We start from the raw sequence: 23,459 nt of genomic DNA, 5'->3' as shown, positions 1-23,459 counted from the left end.
CTGTACTGCACGGGTATGTCGTGCACTTTGAATGCATAAGGAAAGCTTCCTCCCTTTTTCTAACACAGTTGGGATTACATCGGCGACAGATATGTAAAGTAAGTAAGACGACGGCGCTAAACCCGCGCGCGTTTCCTCTCTCCTGTTTTATTTCCGCTTCACTCAGCTCAACTCAGAATAAACAGGAGTCATTTTTTGCATTGTGATCTGTGCTGTGCTTGGAGAGGCTGGGCCGCAGATGGCGGTTTATTGTTGCAAATAGGCAGTCTCGAGGTTTTACACCTCAGGTCAATGAATGGCTGAGCACAGTAATTTCACCAAACACTGATTACCAGATGTTTTTCAAGGAACAGCACTGGAATACTTATGAAGCCATCCTGACAGGCCCTTGTAGAATTTGTAATGCAATCATGCCTCTTTCTAATAAGACCAATTAAACAGTAATGGATGCCGGATATGAAGCCAACAACAATAATCGAGATACTAAAACATGCTTGAGTTTTTACTTCCATTGTTCCATTGCTTCCAGCTGGCATTTCCCTTGATAATTTCCACCATTAGGTGTGGAGTAGTTGTCTCATCCAGATCTGTGAATACTGTAGTCTGTATTTGTGAAGGAGAGCTTTTTATTTCGTAGAAGGGACAAAGGTACATCTCAGCAACATGGTACATATTTCCCCGCGCTAAAAGGCTGATGACAGGCTTTTAAAGCTGCTTGAATGTTCTTGGTAAATGGTAACAGTGCTCTCTGGTGCCCTCAAGGCTCTCCCGAGGATGGGGGCAAACCATTCCAGTGTCCTGTGTGTGGACTGGTCATCAAACGCAAGAGCTACTGGAAGAGACACATGGTCATCCACACGGGCTTGAAAAGCCACCAGTGTCCCTTGTGTCCCTTCCGCTGTGCTCGCAAAGACAATCTCAAGTCCCACATGAAGGTGAGATGATATGGGTTTTCTTCATCTTGTGACCCTGCACCCCCCGTCACCCTCACCCACATCGTCTTTAATTAGCGGCTATTACGGCTCTTGGAATATAATTGTGAACATTAAAGCATATGCATGCTTTAGTTAAACTTGCGTTATGTCCTCTATGTGGCATTAATTAAACACGGCTGCGTGTTTGTTGTAGCACCTCATTTCTAACTTTCCACTCGATGTCCTGTAGCGCTGGAGAGAAGCGGTGATTCGACACGTAAACCTGTCCTCCTTTTCCAGGTACATCAGCACCAGGACCGGGGTGAGACGTTTCAGTGCGAACTTTGCCCCTTCACCTCCTCCCGTCACTTCAGCCTGAAGCTTCACATGCGCTGCCACCAGCACTTCCCCCGCACAGACGTCAAAGTGAAAGAGGAGCTCACCACCGACACGGAGGGCGAGGGCTCCCTGATGGGTGACAGCGGCTCCGCGGACCTGAGGGGGACGGAGGCGTCCCCGCTGCATTCAGACACTCAGCAGCAGACGTCGCCTCCGGTCGAGGCCTCCTCCAATCACGTCCACATCAAGGAGGAGCCGCAGGAGAGAGATCTGTCTGTGCTCTCCCCCTTTAGCATGTGCAGGGACCGTCCCAGCAGCAGTGCCAACTCCCTGGACCTACCTGGAGTCGGGGTCGGAGTCGGGGTCAGATCCAGTCCTAGTGGTCCAACCACGGCCTCCCTCTTCAGCCCTGACATCAGCACCAAGACAGCCACTGACCTGCTTATGAAGCTTTCAGGTTAGCTTCTTTATCTTATTTTCTAGATTAAGAATGCGAATCACTCTTAAGCTGCCACGAATGATTATTTTCATTATTGATTAATCTGCTTTACTCTCAACAAACAAAAGTCAGAATCTCAAAAATATACTAGAAATATTCACATTTTGGTTGGAACAGCGGATTTTTAAAAATGTATTTCTTTATTTTTGATCATTTAAGAATTAACTGACATGATTAACGGATTATCAAAATAGTTGAGGGTTTATTTTCTGGTGATCAGCTGATTAATCAATGGCCAACCACCATATGTGTGTGTGTAGTTTTGCTAACACATGGCAGTAGCCTGTAAGAGCCTTACTGTCATTATTGACTATAACAAGGATGAAGCCACCATTTTTTCAGTTAAAAGTGTTGAGAAATGTGTGCAGAAACAGCTTGCACAGACACGCCAGCAGCTTGACTCCTGTAATCCATAATTGTTTTGTTTATTGTGCTGTTTTCTCGACTTGACTTTGTAACTCCAGTCACTGCAGTCGCACTTTCATCAAAAGTGTTTCGCTTCTTCCCGACTCGAACGTGAAGACATCCGTTCTGATCCGCAGCTCGATGTTGTCTCCCCTTTGCCTTAAGTTTTGTTTTGATTCCTCACTGTCACCAGAAATAACATTCGTAAGAAGCGTAAACGGTTTTATGTTTATCGTTTCGGGTCAAGGCTGCAGTGTGTCTCTGTGAGCTGTTTTTAATGGATTTTAAAACAATGGCAGCCTAAAAAGTCTGGGAGTTAGTTCAAACCTTTAATGAATAGACAGTTTTTGCTTTTGACAGTTGCAAATACATTAATGTGTTTAGACTTTTTATGGGCATTAACATCGAGGGGGGAAAAATAGCAAAATCCCACCGGTGTCTGAATAGAGATAGTTTAGACGACATGTGCCAAATGACGCTGCATGTTTCTGAGGTACATCTCCAGACACGTAGGTTTGTTTTTCAGACTTTAACTATTATTGTGCATATTGAGGATATCAGGCGTGCCTTCACTTGTACACAGGGTTATTCACAACCTTGGTTTCTGTGTCTTTCCCATGAGCACGACAGGAAAATAGGCCATGGATTTTTAGCCTTTTCACAAGGACCACATGCCTTGTGAACTGCTTAGGACAACACCCAAAGAATACAAAACTTGCCCTGAGGAGGACAAAAAACTGTATGTTTGACGAAATAGATTTGGCTTGTTTGGGTTTAGGTGAGTTTCTGAATCAGCTGTTTTTTTGTTTTTAAATGTCTTTTTATTGAGCATTAGTGACATAGAACATAAAAATACATAAAAAGGAATCATAGTGCTCAAATTTATATTTTAACCCCACCCCACCCCCCACCCTAAAGAACATGGCTGACACCAATCCATTAAAACTGATTACAATAAAAATAGAGGAATAGATATATATGCAATACACAAATACATACACATGCATACACGCACACACACGCACACATACCCATATGCACACATGCGTACACACATACACACACACACACACATATATATATATAAACAAACATACAAGCTATGCACTAAGCAAGAAGTAATTCACATAGATACAATCACCATCACAAAAGCATATGGGAGAGATGGCATGAATCAGCTTTTTAACAAGAATTGAAAGCGAAAAATTGTAGTTTGATCAGGTGAGCTCTAATTGAGCTCTAATCTAACATAACAAAAGGTGTTTCTGATTCAAGATTTAGCACGACATTGTCTAGTCTGTACACATATTGTGCTCTTATTGTTGTTGAAAACCGTAGTAGACCACCACAGACAAGAAGGCTTGAAATATTCCTATGAAATCCCACAAAAACCCTCCCCAGCTGATGTAACACTGGGACAAGCACAAGGCGAATGTCACCTATGAGCTCTGACTTTGCAAATCTACATTCAAGAGATGCCACATCTCAATAATCGAGGCTCAGTCCATGTACAAATGGCGGATACCGTTGAGCCCAGCGCATCTAACTGATTTATCGGCACCCTCCTTCTGTTGTGCCACTTCTGTGTACGATGACGCTGTGTTGGAATAAAGGGAGAAGACATTCCTCGCATAGTGACAGAACATTCTCCGTGTTCTTAATCCTTCATGCATGCTCGGAATCCAATATTGTGCTTTTTTTCTTACTTTTTAAGATAAGGCTTAAGTGACTTCATGCCTTTAAACATTTCTCTGCTAAATGGTCAATAAGGATGTTTTTTTCTTTCTCTCTCTCTCTTTTTTTTTTTTTTTGCTATTCATCAGTTAAAGTGCACCTCATGTAGAAACAGTGTACTTCTGTGTGTCCCATCATGATTGGTAGCAGCAGAGCAGAACATGCACATCAAAATCAACTGAAGTACCACTGTTCAGCACTGAAGTCGTGACCTAAATCAGAGCAGTACAGTACGTTCATATCTAATCTTATAGATAGATGGTCTGTTTTTGAGCTACTTATTATTTGCTTCAAAATGTCACTACAATATCCAAATGATATTACATTCTCCGACTGTTTTGTGCATTTTTTTATCCACCCAGGGATGAACAAATGTTGATTTCTTTTGCTTCTTCTGCACAAAGCTGAAATGACACTTGATTTCCGCCCCGGCAGCAAACCCTGAGTCCTCCGCTGTTGTCCGCTGATTAGCTCCATTGAAGCGGTCGCGTGATTGTGATTTGCTCAAGGGCACCTCGACAATAGTTGTTGAGGGATTAATTTTTCTCACCCACATCTCGTCAGTTCTGAGGGGATTTGAAGATCTGTAACCTGTAGGCATCGTTCCCCTGCTAACAGTTCTCTTTGTATGCGTGTCAGTGTTATTATTTCTGACAAAATGATGCTAAATTTAATTCTTGAAGTGTTTATGAAACTGAAAGTGAGTGGAGGAAGTCAGTCTGCAGCCCTGCACTATGGATGGTTTATATAGAGCTACTGCACTTTGGTGAAAGCCTCATTTGAAAATGTTTCCCAGTTCTTTCCCATTAGTTGCAGTTGATGCTGTGTATCTGATTGCATGAACTTCAAGCCGTATGACTTCTAGTAGTGGCCGCAGTATTATTTCCCATTCGTGACAGTTTAAGACTTTTGATTATCGTGTAATATGGTATTTTCTGTAGGGATGCACGATAACTGTTTTTTAAAACCGATAACCGATAGCTTTCAGCTCCTAAAGGCCGATACTGATAACCGATAACCGATAACACACACATATACCTAACATCGTGACATCAATACCACAAACAAAACCAAAAACAGCGGCGCACAGTGAGAGGCGGTTGCTACGCAACGTACATGTTTACTTTCAGAGCCGCTGCGCAGTGAGAGATGCGACAGACGAGTAGGCTCATTTTGAATCAATAAAATGTGTTTTTATCACTATTTTATGTCACATTATTGAATGCTTTAGTAGTAAGCCGTGTTCTAAGCGGGATAACGTATAGTGAGCAGGTTCCTGTGGAGAAATAAACCCCACCACTTTGCGTCAGGCTTCTATGTCATCCTGAAGGAAGATACATGATCCCTTATTTAGACTTATCTATGTAAACAAACTGAAGAAGGGCAGTCCATAGTAAGGCAAGCGCCATCACGTCCATGATTAAATCTTCAATAAACTTAGCCCGTGGGTCATCTTTGGCAAATTTCTTGGATTTTCGAAAGCCTCGCCGACGTGTGTCAGTCCCGGTTGCTTCTTTGCGGCTGGCTTGCTAACGTTAGCGTCTTTAGCAGGCCGGCCGTCCTCATACGCTTTCCAAACTCCGTCAAAGCGGTGGTTATGTTTCAGGTGGCTGACCAGGTTTGAAGTATTAAAGCTCGTGCAATTTCTCCCTCCCCGTGGAACTCGCTTGTAACATTTGTTGCGAATAAACAGTCGCCTTCGGAAACATTGAAGAAGTCTGAACTCTGTTTTCATAAGCACGCTGTGCCGCATGCTGCATTCAAGGTGTAACGTACATTCCCCCGTTCCCTCGTTTGGTAGTCGTTCTTTCGGCCTATTTAAGTTCATGTTTCTATTCCTTATGTGTAACATGTGTAAAAATGCTGCGAATGTTAATTCAAGTCAGCAACTAGCAAAATTATGACCGAGTTATCGAGTTGTTTTCTCGCATGAGGAGGTATTCTTGATTTTTCCCAGTGAGAAGGAGTTTTTCTGATTATGCCAACGTCACATGAACGCAGCATTCACTGCAGGCCATTCGGGTCTCATAGTGGGAGCGAGGAACTGCCGTGCTGATAAAAACACATATGTTATCGGGGCTGTTCGTCATGACATCGAACTTCTCGGAATGACGTCATCATTTCCTGTTATCGGCCCGATAACTATCGTGCACCCCTAATTTTCTGCCATTGGTAAAGTTGCGATGTGACATGGAATTATCCAAGTTTTCTCACGTAATGATACCTCAAACTTGACAAACGTGCTGCTCTGAGGTACACTAGGTCCGCACCGTGTTTAGATGCATTTCACCATGTTGCAGAACATCAAAGGATGAGCTTGGAGACGATGGCAAGATTGATGGAAAAAGGTTGGCCGAGGTTGAGCGCCGGGGTCGAGGCTACGGCTGCCACTCTTCCACTTAATGCTGCGTAATTAGATTGAGATCTTCAGCGAGGATGGGAGGAAAAAACCCTGGGAACATTAGATTAATTAAAAATTTATGCATAATTCATAATTAAAAAGGAATTCATAATTTGAAATGATTAGCGCCCTCAGCGCCATCCTGTGACCCCGCCAGGATGCACAGGGACTAGGCCGGCTTAGTTAACTCCCCCTCGATCTCGCACGCCCCGGCTCCACATGGATGCCCCCTGGGTGCCAGTCGCACTTCACCACCAGACTGCACAATCGAGCCCAGGCAACTCCCAGAGGAGCCAAGATGGCTCCTCGCAATGTCAGTCCAGTGTCAAGTGGCGGACATCTTCGTAAGGGCATCTTTCGAGGAGAATGATGAAGGGTATGAAAAGACGGGACGAGAGGATGTTGAACTTGAATCCACGATGACGGTTTTTAATGAATACTGCTTCTTTGATCACAAAGTTCTGCCTTTGTTGGGGGGCGGAATGAAAGATGGAGGAACTGGGCTCAGATCTTGGTGAGACTTACCCGTGCCACAGAGCAGCCAGGGGAGGGAGAGGTGAGGAAGCTCCTCCTGGGACCTCTAGACTCTATTTCTTCTGACCTCCCTGCCAACCCAGATTGAATGTGTACACGAGCAGCTCATCCCTCCTGCTTTTACACTGCTGTCTCAGTGCCTCAATCCCACAAGGCCTCAGAGAGAGAGGGAGGGTGGGGGATGGGAGGGGGGGTGTATAAAAAGCTGGAGAGGGAAAGATAAAAAAAAAGAGACAGATAAAGTGACAGCAAGTGAGGGAGAAAGAGGTAAAGAGGGAGTTGCTTCGAGTTCCCCAGGCATTAAAAGGCAGTGAACTCCTCCTGACCTCTGACATAATAAGCATATCATTTTTTGGGCTGCCCTGCTTTCCATTGAGTGTTATACTGATATCCTTTGATTTTTATCCTTGCACGCTGACACAACCGTTAGCTATCCAGTGTGATCCACATTTTGATTCAGAGATGAAAGCCACCGAGGCACTTTGAAATGCACGGCCCCTACCCTGTGCCCAGTGGACCCTGAGTTAATAATGACAGTGGGCACCGCACACCCTCCAAACACCATCCCCACCCCCCGCTGCGGTGACACAGGCGCAACGAGCTTGACCCTGGCTGGGTGTGAATAATTGGCATGCAGGGGGTTGTGGGAGGTGTTGCATCTGTCATGATGCTTCTGCAGTTGTCTTATTTATCTTTTTTTCCTGGGGGAGGGAGTTTGCATGCAGCGCTTTGCCACATTGAAACGATGCACAGGCAGAATTTTAACATTGCACACGGAAAATCTTGAGTGCTTTTAAGGATTTTTAAAGAACGTGGGTTATTTTTCCTGCATCATCATTGCCATTATCTTAGTTCTAGACATGGTTTTTATGTTACTGTATTTGAAAGCACTGCTGGGGTATCTGTTGTATGCTCAAGTATAGAAATATTTGGCCTTTGTTGCAGCAGCTTTTAGTTGACACGGAATATTTGGGATTTTAAAATGTCTTATCTTTGGTTGTGTCTTTTTTGTGAACATCTAGATTTAATCTGCATGTCCCTAGCTTTCCAGCTCCGCATGAGCAGACACAGGCAGCCCTTTTGTGTGTGACCTCTGGTCCATACATCCCCACTGCAGCCATCAGTATCGCTGTCCGGTGTCTAGCACACTGTCAGCTATTGTTGGGTTCTCAACCTGCCCCACGTAGCCCTGTGCTTTTTTTTCTTCTTTTTTTTTCTCTGCGAGAAAACAGCAGCCAATTGTCAGAGGGGGAGCAGGCCGGCGTGACAGAGGTGGAAAGCTAATGAAGTTATTTGACGGCAGCCCTGGCCACGGAGCGAGAGGTGAGGCGAAGTGGACAAGCGCCTGGCAGCGAGACGGATGAGGCGCGAGAGAGAAGCGTGGCGAAGGGGAGAGAAACGGGCAAGAGAACAGCGATGGAAGTAGCATTGGTGGCAGGTGTCAGAACGGTGTGATAGCATGGAGGCAAACTGATAGCATCGTCAACCCGGAGCTAGAAGCAGCCGTACAGTATCGTGCGCAGGGAGCTGACATTGGCCAGGGAACGTACTCACGCAGGCAGGAAGCTCACAGAAGAGATGCCCAGTCACCCAGAGATGCCCATCACCTCCTCAGATCTGTGTTCACTTCACGAGATCGTCTGCTAGAGGCTGGATGCTCATGTTGCTATTGTGACTGTGAAATTTGGACAGACAAAAGGCCAAAGTGTAAGCAGCTGAATTGTTCCTGTTTGTACTGGGCTCTGGCTTTTTTTTTTGTCATTGAGCCATCAGCTTAGAGGAATAAAAAACGTGCCCATTGGATTAGGCTGCTAAATAATTCATCGGCTCTGTAACATAGATTCTTAGTGGAAATACACTCTATTTATAGCGACAATCCAAAAGGTCACCGGAGTGCTGTGACTTTGTGTGTGAGTGCACATCCTGGGGTTGTTTTTGTTCTCGTGAGGCCACGGAGGATAAGAATTTCAAAATCCAAGTTTGTGTCCAGTCTGTGTTTGTAAGTGACTTATGAGCAGCCAAGCTTTTTCATGTCGTCTTCATGCAGCCTGACGCACAAAGGAAGCGTTTCTCCTGATATATAAGTATGTGTCTGTGTGGGTAAACGGGATAGTGTATTTTTATGTGTGTTTGTAAGGCGGTGACCAAGTGTTCTGTCCCTGTCTGATCCGACATGGCCCAACACGCTTCTAATTAGAGGACGTCCTTCCAGGTGCTGACCGGGTTATACTTAGCCTGCCCGCTGACATCTGACGGTGTGACATTTCCAGCTGGTGCCGCGTGCGACCCTGCGCCGCTGCCCCTGAACTTGAAGGTCACTGCCCCCCTCCGCCCCACCTCCCCCACCACTCAACCTCTTCCTTCTCCCCCCTCTTGAACTGCAGCCCCGGCCCGCCATAGTGTGGCACTGTGGCATCGTGGCACCACATGGGTGGTCAAAACACCTGTACCTGTCCCCTTTCCCTGCCCCGTATCCCCTGTCCCCGAGCCCTCTATCCCTCCGGCATAGATCATCATTAATCAGAGGGGCTGCAGCCGGCACAGATTGATGATGCGGGCAGGGGGCGGCGGGCCTGTGGTGGTTAGAGATGTTAGGTGAGACGGTCGGGTGAGGAGCAGAGCAGATCTCTGCTGGGGCCAGAGGAGACTGGACAGCAGTCTGCCCAAGAGTGATAGCCTCTCTTATATCCATGCCCTGTGTGTGTGTGTGTGTGTGTGTGTGTGTGTGTGTGAGATAGAGGTAGTATTACTGTACATATTGTTTGAAAGCTGTTGATGTGTCGAGGGTTGGAAGGGGGGGTTGATGTGTTTGTCGGTGCCCTTCTCAGCCACAGTCAAACTGTTTAACTGTTTAATTCAAAATTTTATAGTTTTAATTTCAACTTGAATCAAATTTTATTTTTAACACATTGATAATTATAGAGGTCTCTCTCTAACTGGAGCATCAGCAAATGAATGCGCTTATGTCCATTACTTTTACATTGGCATCACATTAAAACCTATTCTTCTGTGAGGAAAAACACCTCTAGAAGTGCAGATATATTTACAATTAACAAAGACAATTATAGAAATATAGACAGAAGCTCTGCAACGTTTCATTATCATTGGCATATGAGCCTTTTAAATATCGCTTTAGCAGCGAGTGCTCTGCTTCTTACCTGTGAAACAAAGGCTTTGATCACACATGTACAGTTATTTTATATATATTATATTTATATGTATTGTTATATAGATATTTTCCCCGTCCACACAACCTTTGTTGCACACATGCAAACGAAAAAAAGATTTCAAATGCTCAAACAAGCATGTCGGGCCAGTAGATGGCGATAAAGAGTATATCTGATGCGTTAAAAATCAGAGAAGAACATTCTGAGCATGTGTTTCTTTTTATTATTATTATCACCTGATTTACCAAAATAAGTCAAAAAGTTACAAGTGAAATTGTTATTGAATCATAAAACCAGAAATAAAAAGGAAAACTGAACATTCTTTCGATAGTATGATGTATCGTAAAAAGAAATTTACAACAAACACAAAAATGGCTCTAACAGCATGACCTCCCCACTCATTCATGTAACAGTTTCACGTTTCACATATTCAGAACTCACTGTGATTGGCTGTGAAAGATGGCGTGGTGCACCAGCAGTAAATCAGGTGACAGCAGTGCACAATAGTGTCCTTTAACCTCCTGCACGGTTCCCATAGCTGCACTGAATGAAGCGAGGATATCGAGTCACTTCGCACGGACAAACCGAGTGTACTTTAAAACATATTTCCACTGCGTCTCTGTGTTTAATACGCATTTTAAATTTCAAGACTGTGGTAAACTGTAGCCTGTGTAAACCTTTGTTTTAGTGCGGGGTGTAGTGGAGCACGCTGAGACACACAAAGAGAGGCGCTTGCCCCGCTGTTCTTTTCTTGGCGGCTATCGGAAGTTGCTCCATGTCTAATTATTAATTATTCATCTTAGGCGGATTAGATGTGGCCCAGTTTCTCTTGAAGATGACTTTAGAGCAGAGGGATCCATGTGACAGTTCACTCCCCAACCTAGGCTACACACAAGGCTTCAGCTGATCGCTATCACGCTCTACAGAAGTACAGGAATAATTTCATGTCCCTGCGCCTGAAGAGGATTCAGACGACGTCCGGGGCGCGACGGGATGAGGAAACCAGACTTAAAGTAGAATAGAGCCCAGAATTAAGTGTAGAGAAATGAATGTGATTGGGGAGGTTGTGAATTTGTTATGGATGCCCTAAAGACCCAGAGAGAAGGACAGTCATGAGGTTGCACCCTTTGTGTTGGCCCACAGTGCACCAACTGTGGTGTCTGTTGCAGTGACAAGACTGTGAAAATCCACTGCGGGCCACTTTGTTGATCCATTTGACTTGTATTTTCCTGTATTTAGCTTTACGTTGACATGGTCCTCTTCACTCATAGGAAACGTTTTTGGACTTAGTTCTGTTCACTAAACTTCGTTGTACAAAACTTCATTGTTTTTGTTTTTTTATTTTTTAGTTTGCATCACAATGAATTCAAGATAGATGCTCATCTCAGGCTGAAGAATGAGTGTACAGTGTGCAGCTTGTGACCCTTGGGTTCATGCAACTTTTACAGACCTTTTGCTTTTTTACATTCAGCTGCTGTGTACAAATAAGGCAAAGCTTCTGTATGACCAGTTATTATTACTGGGTTAAACTTAACCCTGCAAACCTCACGTCTTTTTTTTTTTTTCCTGCTCCCCTCGAGTCCTCTGTCTCAGTCTCTCCTCACTCCTTTGATTTCTTTTCTTCCCGGCTGCAGCGGCCAACCAGAGGGAGACGCTCAAGTCTCCGTTCCACCTGAAGGAAGAGCCCAAAGTGGAGGAAGCGTTGAGCCCTAGACCATCCTCCCAGTCCCAGAGCCAGGTCCAGCCGAGCTTCCCTGCGACTTTCTGCCAGGACGGGCCAGCGGGGGCTGCGGCAGCCGCAGAGCGCCCAGGGCCACTGAAACCAAGGGAAGGGAGCCCCATGGCGAAGAACAGCTTGCTGAGCCAGGACATCAGCGTTAAGGTGGCGTCTGAGCTGCTGATTAAGCTCTCAGGTAAATTCTTCTAAATCTAAGCAAAGCTTTAAATTGGTATTCTTGAACTTGGATGCATATGTGTGAAACAAACCCCCGCCTCTATACAGACGCTGATATGCAGAAATAGATATTTGTGTAGCTGGTCGGCTGTTGGAGTTTCTGATCAGTCAGAAGCAGCTCAGGTAAGCTGCAGGTCAAAGGTTATGACGCTGACTGCCATAATAGGGCTCTGTTGTTTTCTACCATGGCACACCTAACCAAGCTGAAATTGGGGGCTTCTCAAAGGTGATCAAAGTGTACCTGTGGGGACAGAGCATATGTGGTGAAATAGTCTTTGTTTCTCTGAGGCCTCTGCACGAGATGGTGGCTGCAGAGCCTTTGTATCCTCAGCCGTGATATTCAGGTAACTTGTCTTGACCTTTCATTTTCTTCCTGCAGTAGCTCCCTGTGCGTCTACGGTTTATTACAAGTTTCTGTGAAAATGAAGCAGTACGCTGACGTTCAGTTCTGCAACAGTTTTCCACGTCCCTCTCCTAAACAGTGCTATCAAATGGCAGGAGCCGTATCTGCTCGCCGTACTGAGCTTAAATCTCGACCCTGACTTGCCCCTCGTTCGGTGACAGACGGTTGAACAGTGAGATATTTGACACGCACCATGTTTCAACCTGTGTGGACCGCTCTGACATCATCCAATGCAGCGTGATTTAGCCTGCACAGCTTCTGGTTTGAGCTCAGCAGGAATGTCGGTAGCAAGTCCTCAGGCAGCGATTCAGACCTACTTCTTTATTTTGTAGCACATTATGTGTGCTGCTGTGCTGTTGTTTTTCACTTACTAAACACTTTGCGTCACGGCTAAATAAAGTTTAAAGCTGCTGCTGCTGCTGCTGCTGCTGCTGCTGCTGTTGCTGCTGCTGCTGCTGCTGCTGCATCCAGAATCGCTGCAGAACACCAGGTCCAGTTGAAGTGTGTTACGGACAGGTGTTTGTCCACTGTGGGCTGCTGAGTGTCTCCCCGGCAGTCAAAAATGAAATTTGGTGAAGTGTGTGTACCAACGCAGCTGCTTTCCCAATGTTCTCTTTTCCTGATTTATTTATTTCAATACATGCATGTCATTTCCCAAATTAACAAATATTTCTCTAATTTTGCTCAATTTGATATCTGGCGAGCCTCGTGAGCTTCATTTCTCCCGGTTTTTAAAATTGGAACGATTAGTATGCCGAGACTGTGCAGCCATAGAGTGTACGATGCGTCACACGTGTGAAAATATGCGTCCGCCGGTGTTAAAAACCACGAAGCAAATGGCAGTCTGATGGTGGCGCAGTGGGGCGTTGCTCCATCCGCGGCTCTTCATCCTGTGCCAGTGTGTGCGTGCCTGACGGACACCTCACACACCGGTTGCCATTGTTCTCTCTGGGTTGACTGGTGTTCAGAGTGACTCATGCTGGCTGGAAGCTCTGTGGTACTACACGTGTGCTGCTCCACTGCCTGCCCCCGGGTCACGTTTCCCCGTGTGTGTGCGTGTGCTTTTGTGTGAGTGTTTAAGGAAGACAAAGATGACATGATTGCTACTTTTAAAACAACAGAAAAGCCTAATTCGAGATATCGGCCTTTGTGTTAAATCAGAGAGAGAAACTGAGAGAACGATGTGGGCTGTATGTAATTCCTCCACTGTGCTGCCTCCACCTATGTTCTTTGTTTCATCTTTGTTATCCTTCCTTCCCTCCCATCATTTTTTTTTTGCCATTTCCAATCCCTGCACTGATGTTATCCTGTCAGTTTATTTGGTCCTCAAGCAGCTTGGCCAGCATTTATCCCCTCCCATCACTTACACTAGCTCTGCAAGGTTGACCTAGGTTAGGGAAAGATGCTGCAGCGTTCATCCGTCCGCTGGCTCCCTCTGCCCCCTCACACAGTCCTCGGAGCGCAGTGCCGTCCATTGCCATGGCAACAGCGGGGGCGGTAGATGGAGAGGGCTGTCTAGAGTGACAGCCTTGACAAGAGTCTGGACCCTCAAATGACCCTGGGGGGAAGGGAAGGAGAAAAAAGATGGCGAGGAGGAAAGGAGAGCGCCAGTGAAAGGTCAATGCCGTTACAGTCACGTGTGATTACGGTCGTGAGGTTCAAGGGCATCTGCGCCGCAACCTCTCCGTGTCCCCCGCTAAAGGTCAGCCCTGGAACACTGTAACCCCGCGAGGATGCTTGAATAGGGAAATCACTTTGGAGAGTTTAGGCTAAGCTTTTTCTCGGCTGTTTCTCCATTAAAAAGGGCCCATTTTTTCAGTCTTGCTTGTCGTACAGCAAATGGACACAGCCTAATTAGATTTCTGGTGCTCATCATTCCTCGGCCATAGCATCGGACAGTCAGAGCAACTGGGGTTGTCATCATTACTGCCCATTGTGCTGTAACATGAGTTGCATCATCCCTTTAACTAGGTCACTTCCCCCCCCCCCCCCTTCTCCTCTCTTCCTTATCAAACATTGGTTGGTCGTGTTGAGTCGCCTTGCTTGCGCTACCTCCCCCACATCTGTTTAAAACCAGGCTGCTGGTGTCTGGGGGCTAATTACGCCGGGCTAAATAGTCCCTGGCGCCAGCGGCTAACGTGTCCTAGCAGATGGGCACTGGTGTTGCAGGGCAAGGGGAACATGGCGTCACAGGAAGGGAGGGGGAAGGGGAGTAGGGAGGGGGGGGTGCAGGGCCCTAGGTGGTGCCCTGGCAGACTGGCATCGTGTGGGTAACAGCCGTGCCACCCACTCACCATCCAGCCACCCTCACTATAGGTGTGAAATCACACTTTGTACTCGCTTAACTCATTCCTCATTCCTTAGGAACAGACCTTCCATATCTGAGGACATTTTACAGGCCCTCCCCCCTCCACAGTGCTCGTTACCTTGCTAATAAAAGCAATTAAGCAATTTTGACCACTGAGGTGCAGAAAGACTGCTGTTTATCCCTGCTTTGGTCTACCAGCTCTGGTGATAGTTGATGCCAATGGTTTTTATCAGAAAGCGGATTGTTTTGGTTCTTGCCTGTGCGTCAGAACAATTAGCTGAATGCAGCTAGGAGCTTGAAAGTGGGCGTTGATTTCCAGAAGCATTGGCAGGTCTTGCAGCAGTGGCCAATGCTGATTGATTGAGCGTTAATTAACGCTGTTTATAATCAAAGGATGCCAACTCCACCTGGCTTCCCCTCAAAAGATTTCACACCATTGCCTCGACTGGAGGAGCCACAATTGACCGCCGTGGCACATGTTGTCGTGCCGCAGTGTGGATGTTCTCACCGTCACCTGGATAAACTGACAGTTACATGACTCTCAATCGAGAGCGACGGGGTTTTTTTTCCCTCCACTTTTAAAGTTCACTGCAACATTCGGTTCCAACACCTCATTTTGCTCTTAAAATGCATGATTTAAAAATGAAGGTTAAAAAGCAGCAATCAGCGGCAGAACATCATCTCTGCTGCAGCAGACACGTTTGACGAGTGCAGATGCGCCGAGGTCTGTGTGGGGGGTTTTTGCAGCGCCCTGGTTGGTTACACAGTGCAGGATTTCCTCGAGGTAACCACAGTGGATCATGGTGCGTAATGGCTCTGCTCTTTGCCACAGCACTTGATACAAATAAAACACGCAGTGAACATCTCCTGCTGCCTTCAGGTGGCTGCAGGGATTTATTCTACCCAAGTGTACCCAAGACGTTTACGGCGACAGACGCAGACGGGATTATTGACCTCCTTTCATGAATTGCATTAAGCATATGCCATTTCTTTCTTCATTTCTACTGGTTGGAGAATGTGTTTATTTGCATTATTCAGCATTATTATGTACTGTGCTGCCATATTTCTACCACACAGCTATTCGACTTATTTAATATTCAAACAGACAGTTTTCACCAGCCTCTTGCCTTGTGTGGATCACATGTAATTGCACGGGAAGTAAAGTTGAAGGTTAGCATGTAGCGCTGGTCAGCAGCTGCTATGTGACAAAGAGAAAATAATTTCACCTTTAATTGAATTAAAATGGCAGAAATAGTTTCAAGAATATGGGAAGCCTGGAAAGCAAGCAAGATTAGGAAAGGATTATATGAAAAACATAACTGTATATCAAATATATATATATATATATATATAGCTTTTTCCCTTTTAGTTAGTAAATGAATGTAACGCTCATTATTTATCTTTATCCTTACATTAAATGATTCACTGTGTAGTCAGCAGAGCTTATCACAGCGGCCTGTGCAAGCCTTGTAAAGCACAACACTGGCATAACTGTACAGTATTACTTTATGTTAAGCTCTACTGTGCTCTGACAGCGTCCTCATCATGCCCCCTCAGTGTGGCCGCTCGCTGACCTCTCTTACTCCCACCCTCCCTACCTCCACATCTCTCTCTCTGTCTCACTGGCTCCTCATCACTGCCTATAGTTCTATTTACAGAAATGCAGAGTGGATTCCTTTTGCCCCCTTGCTATATATTTGTTTCCTGGGCAGGTAGTTTTATAAGCGGAAGTGATGGATAGACTCACCGAGGCAGCCGCTTGTCGTCTTTTGTCTTGCCCTTGTATGATAAAGCTTTACTAGCCTTGGGTCAGCTCTGGCTTGTGCCAAATGTTTTTGTTTAGGGCTGCTTTATAAGGGCCATATCTGGGTTCTGATGGGCTGTTTATCAAGCACACTGCTCCAGAGTCAGATGTAGCTGCAGTTTGCGACCGTTGGAAGGCTGAACCGCCGAGCGCTAGCTGGTCGAGGATCAATTGTAGCAGCAGCTGTCTGTGAAGTCTGCAGGCACGGCTGCTGTGGCTCCCACATGACATGCAGTCTCCACACTGCAGCCTTTGAAGCGCCTGAACTCTTCACCCCTGTCTGAGCAGGTCGGCTAGAGAGCAGGAGAATAGAGAGAGGGAGAGAGGGATGGGGGCAGGGATGGAGAGATGTGGAATAACAGAGCAGGGAGAAGGATAACGGGAGTTGGGGGGGTGGAGAGGTTGTCATTTAGGCTCTAGCCGTTCCTCATCCTTCTTTCCTCCCCCAGCTCTTCTCTCTCATCCAGCTTTCTTCTTTCCTCTCGTACCCTCGGGTGTTCTTTTCCTGGCACTGTTTGACAATTTCTTCCCTCTCCTTACCCTTCCTCCCTGCCTCTCCCACTGTCTGTCTGCCTCACTGTAGGTCCGTCCAAGTTTTTGTTCCTCTGCTGCGTCACAGTGGTGCAATAAATTGACTTTGCATGCATTAAATCACCAATGGTATGGCTTTTTTTGTGTGTGTGTAGATACAAATCTCTACAAGTCGTTGCCCTCCTGCTGTATCCTCACAGCCAAACAAGCCGTCACATCCACGCAGATTGGAGTAGACACCTGAGGTCAAAGTTGATCACTAAAAACAGAACATCGCACAAACCCCAGTCACTTTCATTCTGACTCAAAACTTGAGTAGCGCTGCATCGGAGGGAACAAGGTATGTATAGTGCATTTAGAGGAACTTGGCATACAGGCCGCTTTCAGACACATTGTAAAACTGTGGAGCACGGTCGCCATTACAAACCACACGGTGCTGAAAGAAGCTTTCATTTGCAGACTCTTGCATGGTTGCAGGTCACATTTGTACACAAGTTTTAATCCACCTTATCCAGTCAGAGTTTGTCATTAGTATCTAAACCAAATGCAGCTTCACAAGTAGGATCCATGTGCATTTGTAAAAGCAGAGGCGTGAATCTGAAGCACCAACACTGAAGCCCAAGTAAACTAGACAACATCCAGAGGAACAAAGGTGTGTGCAAGCTAACTGTCAGACCTGCTCTTACATCAACAAAACAGTTAGGTAATCTCTGGAAACTTTCAGGACAATAAACAGTTTGGCTCTAGAAGTTTTAAGAATTGGAACATATGACATCAGTAATTTAAATAATACTTTTAATTTCATATCATTTCACTGGACCGTGTTGTACCTGTAATGTTCAGACAAGAGGACTTTGTGCACTTTGTTGCAAGATTAATACTCTTTTAAAATCGAGGCCAAATTGTGAACTTGAAAATGTAATAAATTTGATTATTTGCAGTGAAATAATTCTTTAGAAGTCTGTTTCCCTGGTTTTTAATAATTTCTCAGATATTACCACAAAAGTGTCTCCCATGAAAACCGTAACTGTCATTTAAAAATATAAACCACTAAAGCCACATTTCATTTTTGATTAGTGCAGCAATATTACACATTTATAAAAGATATACACATAACATAATAGCCAGCAGTTTAACCCCTTTATTTCCCAAAGTGCATGAAAAATATGAATAGATTTTAGTTAAGTTTGTTAAGTTTTACTGGCACGCTTTCAAGTAATATTAAGAGCAACACTAACACTACAGAAAAAATCTATTTATTTTATGGACAGTTATGTACACACACACACACACACACACACACACACACACACACCCACCCACCCTCTCTCTCTCTCCTCCAGACCTGATTCTTTGGCTTAATGGCAGCTGGTGTATCATAGAGAAGGCTTCTGCACCAGAGGGGATGACACATAAGCACATCGACACACAGGGCATACACACACACACACACACACACACACACACACACACACACACACACACACACACACACACACTGGATTCAGGCAGACTGAGGGCTGCTTTTTATGGCTTCAGAACATTAGGTCACGACCCTGACCAAAAAGCCACAGCTCTTATAAGTGTGGGAGGAAGACCACATTTTCGTTCTTGTTTGTTTGTGACAGGTAGACTTCTGATCCGACCCGCCGCGACGTGAAGCTTGCAGCGTGGTGTCGGCGTGTTTATGATCACATATTTTCTCTCTGTGTCATGTGATCGCGCTGTAATGGCTCTTTGGGTGGTGTGCATGTTTGCCCCGGCGCGGGGAGCTCAAGTACATATAATGCCCTTAGTGCGTGGATGTGTTTGTGCAGCACAGCGGTCCTCTCAGCCTCTGTCGTTAGGCTGGTGATCCACTGATGGAGGCTTTCGTGTCCCTTGGTTGACCCTTGCAGAGCAGTGCCCCCTACCCCTCCGTCCTCCCGTCTCTCTCCTCCTCTGCTCTGCCCCTCCATCAGCCTCTCCTAGGTTACTCTTGGCCAACTCTGGCCACCTGATTAAGGGATTAGTGGGGCTGATGGTTGTCAGTGTCCCCCACATGCTGGTTACTACCACTAAACCAGACACCTGGACCTCAGGGAGGAGGCAAGGGGGAGTTTCCACTTTAATTCGTCCACATAAACAGCAGCGTGCGCACACACACACACTGATTCAGTCGACGCTCTTGCGTGTTCACACGTGCACACAATGGACTGTAGGTCCAGTCTCGGCGTCTCACACTGGCCTCGTTCAGCAGCTGAGTGGAGAATGTGTGAGGGGAGGGGTGGCAGGGTTAGCGCAGGGTTACTGCCTCGTATCTCCCTCCCTCCTCTTTCTCCAGCTCTGCTAACCTCCCCCCTGCCCCTCCCACTGCTCCCGATGCCCTGCCAAATTCATATATCCCATAATCGTGCTGAGTCGCCATGTCAGCAGCACTGTATCAACCCCACTGCTTTGCCTTGCTCCTGCTTGTCACCGCACTGAGACACTGCCTCCTGCCATCGCTGCAGTCAAAAGATCAGATACCTTGAACATACGGATCCTGAGGGCTGTTTTTCCTCCAGCCTCATTTATTTATTCATTTTTTTCCACATCATACAGCTGCACAGTGTGTGTAGGCCTACATTTAAACTGTAAATTTAGCCACAGAGACCATTAGAGAGCCACTTTCTGACAACGGAATAGCCCTGCATTAAGAAAATATAGCCTGCCTCACAGTTTCCTTTTAGCGGTTTCCAATTTTTTTATGGCGGCCTATAGTCTTTTGTTTAATATCCGTAGAGAAAGGAGAGTCGGGGTTTGATTCTGCAGTTCAGTCTGGGACATTCCTAACAGATGCCCTCTCGACTATATTTAGCCCGCCTTCTTTGCCTCACCTTTTGAACTTGTATGAGAAGCGAGTCAACAGCTGTTTTCGCCATTTCAGGCCATTGTTTATGTGCTGAAGAGCTACCTTCAAACAGAGACTGGTATCCAATAATTATTAGAAACGCAGATTCGTTGTTTCTTCGTTAGCGTTTAAAGTGTTTTGGTGTCTTTCCCGTTTGCTTCAGTGAACCTAAATGAGCTGCCGGAGCCCTGCGAGCGACGGCGTGACCTCCCGACGCCCCCGCGCCCTAATAATTACACAGCAAGATGCTAACCGGCTCAGCTCGGCTTTAGCTGCAATGCTCATGTTTTGGCTGATACTTGGATTTCCCTATTTTAGCTTCAGTTCCATTCACACATCACAGACAATGCTTTTATGCTGGATGTTTGATTCACTTTTACATTTGAGTGTTTTGTTTTATTTTAGATTATTGGACCAGACCAGCTGTGTATATTAATGATCTAATACACTTATCTGAAAATTATCTGAACAAAGCTTTGAGGAAAAAAAAAATGTATCCTCCAACTCAGTTTGTGCATTCATTGCATATGTGTCCATCCTGGAAGAGGGACCCCTCCTCTCTTCCTCTTTCTGAAGTTTCTTTGTGTGGATTGTTTCCTCGTCCACATTGAGGATTCGAGGGTGTCGTATATCTTTCTGACTGTTGAACCCTTTGAGGCAGATGTGTGATTTGTGAATTTTCTGCTGCATGAATAACGTTGACTTGACTTGTTCAGGATGAGCACATCTGACAGGTGATTTGACTTTTCTCCAGTCAGGGTACGATATGCACGTTTCCACATTTCCCTGCAACTCATCATGTCTGGATGAATCTCTTTTTATCACAAATAAATTATGGAAGTTGAACATTTTGAAAGCATACACTTTGTTTTAAGATCGCCTGTGTTTGCCAGCTGGTTGTAGTATTTTTGAGGTGTGAATGTATTTACTCAGAATCACCAAACAACTGTGGACCCCTGTACATTTTAATGTCATTAATGCAACACTTCTGTATTACATGGCAGCCTTTTTTTACTATTTCTTTTGCTCTTCCTTATATTTAAATAAAGTGTGTGGACGAAGAGAAATACCTTTTAGTGTAGTCCAGTTAATATAAAGTACACGAACTGTAGTAGTCAACAGTAACCAGTTGTGGAAGAAGCAAGCAGACCTTAACACAAGTAAAAGTGCCAGAAGCTAAAATATTACATATTACAAATGATGATTATCAGCAAGTGTCCGAATCAAAATTTGAGGGATTGTGAGGTTCATGGGGTAGAAAAGTAGTAAAAAACTAATTTCTGATACACAAATATGTATTTACTGTTTGGATTTTTTTTTTATCTTTGATTTTTTTGTAATATAACGTGAGTTTTTCCTCTTTTAGACACTGAACACTTTAAAGTTTAGAGGGGAAATAACTCTTTGGTGGAACTGTTACTACAGTAGCACCTCATGGACAAGGGGCCCCAACCTGACACTGCTTTTCTGTGAAGGGCCACAAGCCACAAAGGCTGGGAACCACTGGTTTAATGTAATGGAGCACAAAGTATAAGATTTGATTGAGTTTATTTCCATCACCTTTAGGCACCTGTTGCAGGACTACTGCATTGCATCACAGTCACAGTGAATGAAGCTGTGAATAAACCAGATTTCTGTACCCTTAAATAATGTGTAGTCTCTTTCATCAGAGTCCAAGCAGTGATCGCTCTCCCGTTCAATCCGCTGCAGAGAACAACAAAGACGCCCAGTACCAGAAGGTGAAAGTTAAGGCAGAGCCCATGGAGGTGGACCCGCCCCCCGCAGAACTCACCCCACCTGCCTCTCACCTGCTGGCCTTCAGCACTTTAGGGGCAAGTGAGAAGAGTGAGCCGATGAGCAACCTCCCCGAGACGTTGGCCCGCCCCCAGAAAGACCTCTTCTCCCAGGACATATCGGTCAAAATGGCCTCGGAACTACTGTTCAAATTGTCAGGTATGCTCCTTCAAGACGTGTCACACACACACACACACACACACGTCTTCTTGTTCCCTGCAGCACCGCAGCGTAAACCTTGGACAGTTTTTGATACTCGACCATAAAACCCACATGTTTCCATTTCCGTCCTCTGGTGGCTCCGTAGTAAAGTCAAGGATATATGACATGTAATGACATCCTGCTTCTTACCTGTACGGCCATGAAAGTGACATTGAAGCAGCAGACAGCTGTTTGTATTGCTAGATTAAGACAGAGCTTTGAGGTGGAACCATCACCCCCCAGAGAAAAGACGTAGATGTGTGTGTGTGTGTGTGTGGGTGGGTGCGTGCTTGCATGGCGGTGGGGGGGGGGGGGGGGGGGGGGGGGGGGGGGGTGTCAGGCTTGTCGTCCTGGGCCGTGACCCCAGCCTGTGATTGCGTCGCTTAAATGCCGTATAGAGAAACAAGCTCGTGTAAAATTCTTTTTTTTTTTTTTTTGTCTCCTCGTCTTGCTCTCACACAGATTCACAAATTCACACGTTGACAGTCTTTCTTTCCCACACAGTCTTGCATGCACACCTTTACACACTCACACAAGGCCCCATGGGGAGTGGTGTCTGCACAAATGCCTCCCTCCTCCCTCCTCCCTGTCCTCCCTCCTCTCATTCTCCCTCCCTCCCTCGACTCGTTTTCAGACATGCCGGCTCAAGCACACTTGGCTGCACACGCTCTCTCCCCCTGCACTTCCCCTCCCTCCCTCCCTCCCTCCCTCCCTTTACATTTCTCCCGTACGGCATCTCCATGGCAACGTGAAAAGAGACCTCTGTCCTTGGCGAGCGGTGTGACGGAGTGGGGTGTTCGGGGCGGGGTGGGGGACGGAGGATAAGGAGGGTAGAGAGGGCAGCGGGGGCGCACAGTATGCCCACCCAGGGAGGCCAGGGCATCGCTAGCCTGGCAACGGCGACAACCGCCCCCTTAGAACTGGGTTTGAATGTGAGGGGGACTGGAACAGAGTGGGCTGCTGTCACACAATGAGCAATCAATATGAATTACCCAGAGCAGTAGGACCTCAGAGACACATCAGTAGCAAGGTCGCTCTGAACACTGAGATGGTTGCAGCTTTGAAATTCGCTTTAGTACATCGCCTTGAAAGTCACACATATGGCTCCATTCTCAGGCATTTTGTATAGCGCTCTTTACGGCTGAATACTCAAAACCCTCGGACTGCGCTCACATCAGCTGCCCGAGCTGCGGCATTAGCTGATTTTACAACTCTCGCTTTAGTCACCACTTAGAAACCTCTTAAAGTCATTTGTATTTAAGACCCAGCCGCTCTGTGATTAACTAGAAACGGCTCCTATGTTAAAGTGAGCGAGCATTCAGTTCACGATGAGCTTCAGCCATGTTGGACTGGATGTGGAAGAGGCGCTCTGGATCTCTGCTGTTCAGAGGTGGAGGACTGCCACTGCAGGTGCGTGCAGCAGAAACTCGCCTTGCTTGCGGTCAGATTATGGAGAATTCAACCCGAAAACAGGTGTTGTCTCAGGTGCCAGAAGGACAGGTGTGAAGAGTGTAAAACTGCAGGAACCTCAAAGTCCGTTATTGACACTTCTGACTCTTTATATTCAGATTTTTATATTCCTGTTTATTCACGGGGTTT

General features: G+C 46.0%; 1 protein-coding gene across 2 annotated transcripts in view; it reads left to right on the top strand.

The window, feature by feature from the left end:
- Window positions 1-23,459, top strand: part of znf827 (zinc finger protein 827) — a 65,004-nt gene that overhangs the window by 22,026 nt on the left and 19,519 nt on the right. For both annotated transcript variants that reach the window (XM_041934184.1, XM_041934183.1), the window contains exons 3-6: window positions 763-935; window positions 1,215-1,710; window positions 11,628-11,906; window positions 21,576-21,818. In XM_041934184.1, coding sequence (XP_041790118.1) covers window positions 763-935; window positions 1,215-1,710; window positions 11,628-11,906; window positions 21,576-21,818 — 1,191 coding nt within the window. The remainder of the gene's footprint in view (window positions 1-762; window positions 936-1,214; window positions 1,711-11,627; window positions 11,907-21,575; window positions 21,819-23,459) is intronic.

Source organism: Chelmon rostratus, chromosome 3 (genome assembly GCF_017976325.1).
Source record: "Chelmon rostratus isolate fCheRos1 chromosome 3, fCheRos1.pri, whole genome shotgun sequence".
Lineage (NCBI taxonomy): Eukaryota > Metazoa > Chordata > Actinopteri > Chaetodontiformes > Chaetodontidae > Chelmon > Chelmon rostratus.
Note: the sequence above shows the minus strand (reverse complement) of the source record. Positions and strands in the feature narration are given on the sequence as shown.